Source organism: Rhinatrema bivittatum, chromosome 5 (assembly GCF_901001135.1).
Source record: "Rhinatrema bivittatum chromosome 5, aRhiBiv1.1, whole genome shotgun sequence".
Classification (NCBI taxonomy): Eukaryota; Metazoa; Chordata; class Amphibia; order Gymnophiona; family Rhinatrematidae; genus Rhinatrema; species Rhinatrema bivittatum.
Window position 1 is genome coordinate 120,529,566 of NC_042619.1, and position 13,380 is coordinate 120,542,945.

The following is a 13,380-nucleotide window of genomic DNA, read 5'->3' on the forward strand; positions in this document are numbered from 1 at the left end:
CAAAACCTTCCCATGAGAGGTTTTCCCAGGTTTTGCCTCGTTTGCGGACATCAAGAATGGCTTCGACCTTGTATTCTAGGTCATCTTCTGCATTGATAGGAGATGGTTCCTGAGATTTGGAAGAGAATTCACTGATGATGAGTGGTTTCAGAAGTGAAACATGAAAAGTGTTATGGATGTTCAATCCAGGTGGTAACTTCAGACTGTAGGTAACATTGCCAAGACGTCAGAGGATTAGAAATGGTCCAACGTAGCGAGGAGCAAATCGAGAGGAGGGTAACTTCAGTCTAAGGTGCTTAGTGGATAGCCAGACTTTGTCACCAGGTTGAAAGACAGGCGCTTTGGAATGATGAGCGCCATAAAACCTTTTGGCTCGATCACTCGCTTTGAGTAGCATTGCTTTCGTCTGAATCCATAATTGATGGATTTCTTCAGCAGTGGATTGAGCTGCTGGGGATGTCACCGAGAGCTTCAGTGGAAGTGGTGGTAATGGTGAACGTCCATATACCACTTCAAATGGTGTTGATCCAGTTGATGTTGCTGGATGAGAATTAATGGCGAATTCATCTCATGGTACCAGTTTGGCCCAATTATTCTGATGGCAACTCACATAGGCCCGAACGAACTGTTTCAGGGTCCTATTCATCCGTTTTGTTTGGCCATTAGATTGAGGATGATAGGCAGATGTATAATCTAGAGAGCTGTTGAAGAGTTTGCACAGGGCTTCCAGAATCTTGCCGTGAACTGAGATCCTCAATTCGAGACTATGTGCTTCGGTAGGCCGTGGAAGCGAAAGATATGGACTATGAAGAGCTTCACAAGTTCTGAGGCTGAGGCTAAGCCAGGTAGTGCCATGAAGTGGGCCATCTTTCTGAAGCGGTTGACTGTGACCCAGATGGTATTCATAACTCCAGAAAGGGATAGATCAACTACAAAATCAGTAGTGATATGCGTCCAGGGCTGTTCCGGAGCTGGAAGTGGTTGCAGCAACCCCCACAGTTGGGCAGAAGTAGGTTTGTGCTTGGCACAGTTGGCACAAGATGCCACATAGGAGAGTGTATCTTCCTTGATAGTTGGCCACCAATAAAACTTCTGTAGCTTCAGCAGGGTACGGCGTTGACCAGGATGGCCAACCAACTTGGAAAAATGCGCCCAATAGAGCACTTTCTTTCTGAGGTGCTTTGGCACAATAGTTTTACCAGCGGGCACAGAATGAGTAGCCGCTAAGACGACTTTCTTCGGGTCGATTATGTGCTGCGGCTCTTCTGGAATATCCTCTGAGAGAAAGAAGCGTGATAGGGCATCAGCTCTGGTATTCTTGTCTCTGGGGCGATATTTGAGCACGAAGTCAAAGTGGTTGAAAAATAAGGACCATCTAGCTTGTCTATGGTTAAGACGTTGCGCATGGCGGAGATACTCTAGATTCTTATGGTCCATAAACACAGTAATTTGATGTTGAGTGCCTTCGAGCCAAGGCCGCCATTCCTCGATTGCCAACTTAATAGTCATGAGCTCTTTGTCACCAATCCCATAATTCTTCTCTGCCGGAGAGAAACGTCGTGAGAAGAAAGGTAGGCGGACGTAAGGACTTGGAATCTCCAGTCTGGCTCAGAACAGCCCCCACACCGACGTCAGAGGCGTTGACTTCTATGATGAATGGCTTGTTGGGGTCCTGATGACGTAGGCATGGTTCCATGGAAAAGGCAGTCTTTAAATCTTCGAACGTGGAAATGGCCTCCGCAGACCATTTAGAAACATTGGCCCCTTTCCAGGTCATAGCAGTCAAGGGCACAGTTAAAGAAGAATAGTTCTTTATAAAGCTTCTATAGTAATTGGTGAACCCCAAAAATCATCTCAGGGCCTTCAGGCTGGTAGGTTGGGACCAATTCTTGATACTTTCTAATTTTTGGGGATCCATCTGGAAGCCATCTTTAGACACAATGTAGCCAAGAAAAGGCACAGAGTCTTTATGGAATTCGCACTTGGATAGCTTGGCGTAGACTCGGTGTTCTCAGAGTCTTAGTAGAACTTGCTTGATGTCTTCTAGATGAGTAGACAGATTCTGAGGAAATATCAGAATGTCATCTAGGTATACTACGACGCTCTTGTACAACAAATCCCGCAGAATGTTATTCATCATGTTCTGGAACACAGCGGGAGCGTTGCACAGACCGAAGGGCATTACTAAGTACTCAAAATGACCGTCTCGAGTGTTGAAAGCCATTTTCCACTTGTCACCACTGCGAATCCGGACTAAGTTGTAGACCCCCTTCAGGTCAAGTTTCAAAAATATCTTGGCCCCCTGAAGCCAGTCAAACAGCTCTGAGAATAAAGGCGGAGGTAACGGTCTTTAATCGTAATCTTGTTCAGACCTCGATAGTCGATACAAGGATGTAAGGTTCCGTCCTTCTTCCCCACAAAGAAGAATCCTTTGCCAGCTGGCGACTTTGAAGGTCTAATGAAACCTTTCTGTAAATTCTCCTCGATGTACTCGGACATAGCCTTATTCTCTAATGCAGAGAGTGGATAGATACATCCTTTAAGAGGTTCAGTGTTTAGTTTCAGCCAAATGGCACAGTCATAAGATCTGTGTGGAGGGAGGATGTCAGCAGCTTCTTTGGAAAACACATCACTGAATGATGCGTATTGAGGCGGCAGTCCTGCAATCACTGGAGTTGTAGGCATGCAGAGAACAGGAGAAACTTCCTTGAGGCATCTGTCATGACAACCTGGGCCCCAGCAGGAGAGTTCCAAGGAGGACCAGTCGAATTGAGGCTGATGCAACTGCAACCACGGTAATCCCAGAACGATAGGGTGCGAGGCCTTCTCTAACACAAAGAAGGGAATTGTCTCCATATGGAGGGCTCCAGTGCGAAGAGTCACTGGTTCAGTGAGACAAGTCATATTACCGGGCAAAGGCTCTCCATGGATAGATGACAAGAGTAGTGGAGCTTCTAAAGTAAAGAGGGGAATCCTCAAATGTTCCACTAGGCGTCGAAGTATAAAGTTGCCTCCTATCCCCAAATCCACAAGGGCAAGAGTTTGGATTGTAGACGGTCCGCAAGTGAGGGAGACAGGTAGAGAGAATGGAGGAGAAGGCGTGGTAAGGCCTAAGAACAGTCCTCCTGCAGGACTTAGGCCCGTCCATTTTCTGGACGAATAGGGCATGTTGGGACATCGTGACCAGCTTGTCCACAGTACATAAACAGGCCATGCCTCTTCCGAAGTTTTCTCTCTTTTGAAGTCAAATGACTGCGACCAAGTTGCATTGGTTCTTCTCCACTGGCAACAGGTACTGCTGGAACCATCCGAAGTGCAAGTTTAGCATGAGTCTCCTTCTGAACCGGTCCTTTAGTAGGCTTGAGTTCTTTCACCTTATCACGAAGCCGGTGGTCAATCCTAGTAGCCAAGGCCACTAGTTCATCCAGCGAGTCAAGTGTCTCACGAGAGGCAAGCTCGTCCTTCAAGCGGGTATTCAGACCTCTGAAGAAGAGAGTTTTCAGGCATCTAGGTTCCCAGCATAATTCAGTAGCAAGAGTCTTGAACTCTATTGCAAAATCAGCCAGAGGTCGGTTGCCTTGCTTCAGGTCCACCAGGTCAGAACCAGCAACAGTCACTCGAGCAGGATAATCAAAAACGGATTTAAATAATTCTAGAAATCCATCAATATCCTGCAGGATTGGATCCTTACGTTCCCACAGCATTGAGGCCCAAGACAAGGCCCTTCCATCAAGATAAGATAGAATATAAGTAGTCTTGGCATAGGCTGTGTGGAAGTGTGCCGGCTGCAATGCGAAATGCATGCAGCATTCATTAGGAAACCTCTAGTTCTTTGAATCTCTCCAGAGAAATGAACTGGAGTAGCCAGAGGTACCATAGTCTTTATAGTTACTTTCATCAGCTACAAGCACAGAAGACGCCTTGCGTCTTCTGTGCTTGTAGCTGATGAAACGCTGAAGTGAGTTTCTCCAATGCGTCTTGTAGTTCAGTAGTGCAAGGCATTGAGTGCAAGGCATTGAGCTGTGCCGGATCCATGGAGTTAGCAATCTGTTATAATTAGTGAGGTTTGGGTGGACCTTTGGACACTGTGGCAGCTGACCATGCCCACGGGGGGAAGTCCCATGAGGGTCCACAGGTCAGGCTCAGCTTAGGACATACAAACACAGAGATTGATCTTTTATTAGACAATGTGGTGAAGCCACCAGAGATGGCAGTGGTGAGCAGCAAAAGTAGCCCGGCTAGGCTAGTATCCCTCAGGCGCTGGAACAGCGACTCCTCCGGTAGCAGTGCTGTAGTGGAAAGAACTGAGAATAATGAGTACAGTGGAATATGCACAAAGCCCCAGTATGGAGAACCCCAGGATAGGGAGAGCAGGCCCTCAAGGAGCGAGTACCTGATCCCTGAGAGCAGAGAGGCTTGAAGGTAATGTACTCACACAGCGGTTCCATGTAGGATATGGCACTAGGGTTGGAACGGAGGCAGGCCCTCGAGGAGCGAGTACCTGGTTCCAGGGAACAGCTCTGAGGTGAAGATCCTTTCAGGCAGAAAGGATCCTTTCAGGCAGAAGAGAAGGTAGGAGCAGGCAGTGAGTCAGGGAACGAGGAGCAAGTACCGGTTTCCTGATAGTGACCTTAAAAGCAAGTGAGGCCCCGAGGAGCAGCTACCCCGTTAGCATTAAGAGTCAAATGGAAGATTGGAGAGGCAGAGTAGCTGGATATGGAGAGCGAATCCCATCCGTAATATACCCCTTGCTAACTCAAAGGCTAGCAAACATCGTAGGATTTAAATATCCAGGCAGCATGATGTCATCATAGGGGGATGCCCCTGAAGTTCGCGCCAAGTAGGAAATAAGAGTGAGGGCCGCGCAGTGCAAGCGCCCTAAGGTACCAGCGGAACATGGCGGGAGGCAGTGCCCAACCCGGTCCGGGGAGGCCGCGGCAGCCAGGCGTCCATCCATAGCAAGAGGAGTTGCAAAGAAAGAAACGTAGGCGGAGTGAAGCCATCAGGGACAGTTGCAACAGCAACCGACAGGCGTAACACTTACCTGTTAATTTTCTTTCCATGAATCCTGCTACAACAATCCAGACAGATGGGTTTATGTCCCCCTACCAGTAGATGGAGGCAGAGTACATAGCTTTTCAGTGACATCATTGCCACTACATAGTAGAGATGTGAATCGTGTGATCGATCGTCTTAACGATTGATTTTGGCTGGGGGGTGGAGGGAATCTGATCGTAACGTAACGTAACGATGTATGGCGCCGGCCATACGGCCACACGCCGTATGGCCGGCGCCATTTTGCAATACGGCAATACGGCCATACGGCCGGCGCCATTTTGCAATATGGCAACGAGTGCAGGAGGTCGCTCCCGGACCCCCGCTGGACTTTTGGCAAGTCTTGTGGGGGTCAGGAGGCCCCCCAAGCTGGCCAAAAGTCCCTGGGGGTCCAGCGGGGGTCCGGGAGCAATCTCCTGCGCTCGTGACGTCGGGGACAGGAACCAAAATGGCGCCGGCACCATTTCTATTAACGCAGCCGTGGCCCGAGAGTGGAAGATCACACCGGGACCCCCCCCTACTGGACCCCAGGTAATTTAAAACATTTTGGGGGGGTTCGGGAGGGTGGGGGATTTATTTTAAAGGGTCAGGGTGGGTTTTAGGGTTGTTTTAGTGTGCCGGTTTTCCCACCCTCCCCCTTCCCCTCCCCCTCCCCCGATTTACGATTTTTGACGATAAATCGGGGGAATTCCTATTGTATCGCGCCTCTAACGATTTTTTACAATTTAAAATATATCGGACGATATTTTAAATCGTCAAAAAACGATTCACATCCCTACTACATAGAGGTGAAGCAGCATAGAGAAACCCAGCATACTTATGACAAAACTCTAACATGATAAAAAGTTTAAAACCCCAACACTTCAAAAATCGGAAGAGAAGATCCTCTTAGAACTTGAAACTTATCCCAACCAAAAGCTCAAAAAGGAACAGATATATTAGAAGAAGGCAACTGAAGAATTACAGACAGAACCATGGAGATAAGGAAATATTCTCTGCAGCAAAGATATCCCTCCTTTTGCAGCCCAACTTCCCAGGAGGGTCCTGGACCGGTGTAGCAAGATTCATGAAAAGAAAATTAACTGGTAAGAAAGTGTTCTCCTTCCAGTTCTCCTCCTGCTACACCGATCCAGACAGATGTGAAGTACCAAAGCCCAACTAATCAGGGAGGGAGGAATTAAGGTCCGCTTTGAGAACACCAACCCCCAAAGCTGTGTCCTACTTAGCCATTTTATCCAATCTATAATGCTTGGAAAATGATTGCAGTGGTAACAATGTCACTGTCTTACAAATAACCACAGAGCAACTGCAATTACTTCTGCCCAAAAAGAAGACTGGTCTCTGGGACCTGATGTCCTTTGAGGAGCTATGCTGAAGAAATTTTTTACTTGAGTTACTGCACTAGAGTCGCTTTAGAGGCTGCTTCACCTTTGGGCTGTCCTATCTGTTCTGTGAAAATGATCTGTGACCTCCAGATATCTCAGGAGAACTTGGCAAACATCCAGTAATCTCAGCATCTTGTTTCTGTCCTGACACACCTCCTTAGAAAAAGCTGGTAAAGACATAGATTGATTGAGGTGAAACACTGACATGACCTTAGGAAGGAAGGAATTACAAAGGACCACCAAATTGAACACAAAGACCAAGAAAGAGTCTCTACAAGATAAAGTCGTATTTCTGAAATATGCCTGGCAGAGCAGATAGCTACAAGAAAAACTGTCTTCAAGGATAAGTCATTAATTGAATAATTCTTCAAGGGCTCAAAAGGAGACATGAGACATTACTAGAGTCTTCAGCACTAAGTTGAGATCCCACAAAGACACCAATGTCTGAAAAAGTGAACAAAACCTCTTCACACCTCAAAGGAAATAGGCCACATCCAAATGTTCAGCAATTGAGATTCTATGAACTCTACTTTTGAAAAAAAAGATAGTGGCCACTTGAACCTTTTAAGAAATTTAAAACTAAGCCCATATCCAAACTCTTCTGAATGAAAGCAAAAATCGAAGGGATAATGTCTGCCAAGGAGAAGTTACTTCTTCCTTACAGAAAGCTTGAAAAAAGCATCAGAACCTAACATAAGCCAGGAAGGTGGAACACCTGTGAGCTTTCAAAAGAGTGGGAACTACAGAAGACGAGTAACCCTTTTTTCTCAATCAAGACCTTTCAAGAGACAAGTCATAAAATAAAATGGAGCTACATCCTCCATGCAGATTAGTCCCTAAACCAGAAGACCCTGAGTTGTTGGGAGTCAAAGAGGCCTGTCTATATGCAATCTCTTGAATCTGCATAACTTTCATATGTTTAAGGTATCCAATACTATCGTCTCAACATTCAGTCTATAAGGCCTAGGAACTTAATGTTGTGGTTCAACATTGTTCCCTGGTATCATGAGGGTTTGAGAATTCCCCAATATGATTGATTTCCTGATAGACAACTCCCAAGCGATCGGGAACCATATCTATCTCAGTCAATAAGGGGTTCTTCTGAGTTTTAGCAAGATCTTTGCCACCAGAATTGGAGGATATGTATACAGAAGACCTGCCCAATTTAGAAAGAAGGCTTCCAACACCATAATGCCTGGGCCATTTCCTGAGTCAGAACTGAGGAACCTTTCAATTTGGATGGGATTCAAACAGATTTCCACAGGTGTTCTACATTTGCAGTATATCTGAATTGCTACCCCCGGTCCAGGGATCATTCATCCAAGACCCGACTCAGTATGTTCACCAAGATATTGTCCTTGCCCACCAGACAGGTAGCGTTCAGGTTCATTTCCTACAAAATGGCCCAATTCCACATTCTGATGGACTCCCAACACAGAAGACAAGATCCTGTTCCCCCCCTGTTTGTTTCATAAAACATGGCCAATCTGTTGTCTGTATGATTTAGAATAGTTTTGTTAGCCAACTGATCTCTAAAATCATTTAAAGCATTCCATATCGGCAATTACTCTAGAAGATTAATATGATGTTTCTCCTGAGCAGACCCTAGGCTCTGGGTATGTGTTCCCCAGCCCAGGTTGGACATGTTAATTGTTATGGTAATTTGAGAAGGTGGAATTTGGAAGGATACTCCCCTGGACAAATTCCCTGGGTTTAACCTTGAGGACAGTGAGTCCCTGTGCTGCTGATTGATTTGGATTCTGTCTCAAAGATCTTGTATGGCCTTCATCCACTGAGATCTTAGGGTCCATTGGGCTTGAACTAACATCTTAACACGTTCCATGCTGACTTTTTTATTCCTTCCACCATGGACACCATATTGGCTATCCTCTCTTGTGAAAAGAAGGCTTTTGCCAGAGCAGAACTCCTATGAAATCCAATTGAAATGATAGGCTTGAGATTTTGAGTAGTTGTTGTTGAACCCTAGTGACTCCAATACCCAAATGCTTTTGTTCATTGATTCTGTGACACCATTTTGAGATGTGTTTTTGATGAACAAGTCGTCCAAATAGGGAAACATGTGGACTTCCAATATGCAAAGTTGTGCAGCTACCATTGCTAAGCATTTCATGAATATACATGGTGCTGACAGAGAAAACCGAAGGTCAGTTGATGTGCTCTATATGTGGAATTCCTAACAGTGGTATGTATTTTCTGACCTTCAATAAAAAAACTCTTAACTGGAAAAAAAAAGAAGGCATCTTAGACAAGGTCTTCAAATTTAGGCAGGAATTTGTGTTCTTCTAATCAGTAACAAGATGTGCTGAACAAAAACACTTATCACATGTTTGCAGAAATAACTGAAACTTAAGGCTTGAGACAATCTGTGTAATCAAAACTTTAGCTAGTGTTTTCTCAGTTTAGAAATGGTACATAAGTCTGATAGATTATAATGAAGCCCAGAATGTTACTCAGAGCTTGCTCGATGTAGCCTTCGCCCTTTAATGTCATTGGTAATAAAGACAGTGGCATTGTACTAGAATTGAATCAGGTGTATTCTGTCCATGAGCTTAGAGATTTAAATCCCGAAAGACATCATTTAAATCTGTGATCGATACTGTGAAGCTACACTAGGGACACTTGCTGAAGCCACTAGTTTTCAGTTCTTTTTGGGACTTCATACAAAAGTTAGCTGCAGAGAAATCAAATGAATTGATGTTGGTAAAAAATAAAAGGCTGACCGAGCTGAGCAAAACATGAAAGAAAAAGTGAACATAAAACCTGACTAGGCACTTAAAAAAGGGACCAAAGAGAGAGAGAGAGAGAGGGAGCAGAGCCCTCACAACTGAAAATCAGTACAAAAGAAAGAGAAAAAGGCAAAAATTGATTTCTTCCATGGAGCTGATTGACTGTTGCCTTCATGGAAAAAAATGGAACTGAGAAGGGGCCCTCGAGTATTCCACGAATACAGAAGGTTCCACACATGTTCAGTAAAGTATTTTTTAAATGTCCTGAGCTTGGAAAAAGCTCCAATTCAAGCTCTGCTGCCTGACATCAATCTGTGAGGACTGATGTATCCCACCTGTCCTAAGAAAAAGGGTTAATATACAGAATAACTATTATTAAATTTGATATATCTCAAGTCAAGAAAACATCATCAAAGTGGATAAATGATGAATAAACAGAATAGTCAATAAAATAAAAACTATTAAACTTCATTAATATATACTAACCTTAATATGACATAGCCAGTAAAATTTAAACACACATATACAAATAAAATTATGCCTAAAACTAAATAAAATCAAAATAAAGATAAAAGATATAAAGGAAGAACATCTTCAGAAGCTTGAATAAACAGTAGCTGGCAAACTTTAAAAGGAACGCGTGTGCGCCCATAAAAACGCGTGTATCGGTGCACGAGAGCGGAGATACGTTGTGATTTTATATCATGCGCGCAAGTATGCGCATATCATTTAAAATCCCTCTGCTGCGCATATGCGTGCATGCAATCTTAAGAAGCAGCTCGAATAAATGTCTCACGTGTATTTCCGTTAGGGTTTTACTGGCTTTTATGCATGTATGCAGGCGGATTTTAAAACATGCTTGCATGAGGGAAAAACCAGTTTTTCCAATTGGTCCACCAGTTTGTCCAGCTGATATTGAGGTCTTCGAGACACCTCTGGTTCTTCATCCTTTAAGCCCCTCCCACTTGAACTCAAACCTTCACACTGTGCTGAGAGCCCTAAAACTCGAGATCTCTAGACTTGCTCCTCATTAGGACTTGCAGCAAAGTTACATGGATAACGCACGCACCGCACCATGATCAGCTTTTTAACAATTCCAAGTTATGCTCGTTAAGTCTCGGCCCCTTTTCCCCACCCCCTTATTCTTGGCACGCGCATGGGTATGTACGCGTGTACTTCGCGGATTCTTAAAATTCATGTTGCTCGCATGTGGCCCACATACACGCGTATGTGGCCATTTTTGCATGAGCAACACTTTAAAAATCTACCTCTTTGGTTTTTAAATCTTTTTAGAATTTCAAGTAATTGAATTCTTTCCTTAAAATAAGGGCCAAAGTATTCCACAAGGATAGAGCTAGGTAAATGAATGCCGTTTTTCATGTATGTTCTAACCAGATTTTGGTGGACAATGGAACCTTCAAAAGATACCTAAAAACAGCACATAAATTGTCAATAGAGCACATTTTTCCTTTTTATGTATTACTTACTATTTAAAGTATCCTCAGAATTATTTTTGCTGTGTATACGACAGTAAAGCCTGTTAAAAGATAAGACATAAGAATCAGTAAAATATATAAAAGAAGCCTAAACCTTTACACTGATTGCCAAATAATGTAGAGGCTGATAGTCAAATAGCACTTAGCCGGCTAAGTCAGACTTAACTGGCTAAGGAGCAGTCCCTAAATATTCAGTGGCCTCCACTAGCCAGTTAAGGCACATAACCGGCTACGTTCTTAAGACAATTAACTATGGAACAGGCAATGAACTTAATGGGGCAGCACTGCTTAGCCGGATAAGTTATCTGGTTAAGTAGCTATACCAAGCCTTAACTGGTTAAGTTATCCGGCTAAGTTAGACCTTCTCAATAGACCTTAGCTGTCTAAGTAGCACCTGCTGCCTCCTCGGCTGTTCCTGACTCCTCCACGGACCTCCTCAGCTCCCACCGGGTCTCCCAGGCTGTTTGCTGCCTGCCTGTCTAGGATTGCCTCCCGGACTCGGCTTTCCGCTGCTGCGACCAGCCCTGCCCTTGGATCGAGCCCTGCTCTCTGGTGTGACGCTCCGCATGCTGACGGCAGGACCTTCGGGGATTGTCTTTGAAAGTGTTCCATCCTGCCACAGCCAAAGAGTCCACGGAAGTAACGCATTATGAAGGTTTTACCGCAGGGATTGGAGAAATGGGAACGGAGTTGCAGGTATATGGTGGAAGGAGGATTGAAAGAAGTTTGATGGAAGATAGATAATATGGATTTTAGAGATGTATATGTAGGTATTATTGAGTCGGGAGCCCAATCAAGATGTCATCGTTGAATTTTATGCAATTTCTTTTAAAATATGGCTAATTATAGGATTTTATCTATTAATTCAAACGGATTGAATAATCTTTGAAAAAAAAGGCAGTTACTATATAGAGAACTTGCTTGGATGGGAGTTGCTATCACTTTTCTTCAGGAAACTCACCTGAAAAAACGTTATGAACATATGATGGTATCAGCTGACTATCTATATAGGTATTTTGCACCAGCTTCTAGTGCGGGGAAATATGTAGGGGTTGGTATTTTGTTTTCAAAAGATTTTATTTTCCAACTTAAAAAGAGTTTTGTGGATGCATCTGGCAGAGGAAGGAGGGAGGGAGCAGGGCCAGGGCTGGATATGAACTGTGCAACAGACTAGGACTGAGTGTGAACTTTCTCCCTCCCCTAAATAAACACACACATATACATGAACACAATCTTCATACTCTTCCTCCTCCTTATCCAAGTGATCCACCCTTTCCAACTCCTATCAGTGCCCAATCCCCAGCTGTCCTTCATCCACCAGTGCTTACTCCCTCCCCTATTCTTCCATGCAGGCTGCCTGGAGGGGAGGAGCTGCTCTGCCTTTTGTATGAAAAGAAGAAGTGGAACTCCATTCCCCCACAAAATGAAGCCCTGCTTCTGGGCATCTTATCCTTGAGAGAAGAAGAACTCTAACCTGGAGTGGGTTTGTACCATTTCATCACTGCATTGATATGGCAAAAGAATGGACTGGGTATCTAGCTTTGAAGCCATGTGTAAGGGATGTGGACCCTTAGTGCTGTGGTGTGGTTGGCACAGTCTAGAGGGCAAACCCCCTAGGCCTATACCAATACCTGACAAACAAACGCTGGGATGGGATTGGTCAAGAGCTTCACCTTTACTGACCCCTTTCCCCGCAGGTTGAGCCCTTGGATTCCTGGGGCTGGCAGGACTTAGGCGGTGGTCCCACAGGGTAAGGAGAGATAAAGAGTTCAAGGCTAGGCTGGGTCTGGGCAGGCAGAGAGCAAGGGTCAGTGGCAGGAGGCAAGCAGAAAGTAGTCGAGGTCCAGACAAGGGTCAGATCCAGACATCAGTCTGAGGTGAAGGCAAAGTGGACTGAATGAGGCAGGGCAGGCTGGACAAGATGAGGCAAGGCAGGCTGGATGAAACAAGGTATGGCAAACAGGAATGAAAGCAACACACACTACACAAAGTAAGGGGACCTGTTGCTGAGATGCCAGCTAGGAGCATGACTGGGGTTTAAATCCCCAGCCGGCTCTGACATCATCTCCCAGCACCTCCGGCGTTTTCTCAGCGTGGGACCTTTAAGTCCTGATATGTGTCTAGAGGGACTGGCAGGGAAGATATGGAGGTGTCGTCCCTGCCACAACCATGGCATCTTCGATGCTGGGGGCACCAGGGAGGTGAATGCGGCCTGTCATGGGACCCTCCTGCGGCCAGCCAAATGTAACATCATGATGTCCAAAATAGGGTTTACTTCCCCTAAGAAAGAGGGGACAATTTTGGCATATCAGTAAAGTAATTCTTTACAAAGTTTTCCCACATTTTCATAAGACAGAAATGTTGCTACATTGAAATGGGAAGACTTGCCGGAGATGAACCATCCGATTCTGGATCCAGAACTGGAATTTTCAGAGATAAAGCCTATTCTCCTTGTGGCAGAGGTTTAACTACATATTTCCAGTCTTTTCTGCTTCTCAGTGCCAAAAGAAAAACATCAGTGTCTAGAAAATGTATGCATCAATGAGGCACCAGTGCCCGTGCTAGTCAATAACGCCAGCACCAAAGAGACAGTAATCTCTCGTGTTTCGAAACTGAAGGCACAAACACTCAAATTAACAGCTGAGATGGTGAAGAGAAGATAGCGCAAAAAGTAACTGTTGAAATTCCGAAAATATG

General features: G+C 44.8%; 1 protein-coding gene across 4 annotated transcripts in view; it reads right to left on the reverse strand.

Moving 5' to 3' along the window:
• PHF11 (PHD finger protein 11) overlaps positions 1-13,380 on the reverse strand; it is a 165,346-nt gene that overhangs the window by 119,655 nt on the left and 32,311 nt on the right. For all 4 annotated transcript variants that reach the window (XM_029602846.1, XM_029602849.1, XM_029602847.1 and 1 more), the window contains exon 4: positions 10,675-10,724. In XM_029602846.1, the coding sequence (XP_029458706.1) occupies positions 10,675-10,724 (50 nt within the window). The remainder of the gene's footprint in view (positions 1-10,674; positions 10,725-13,380) is intronic.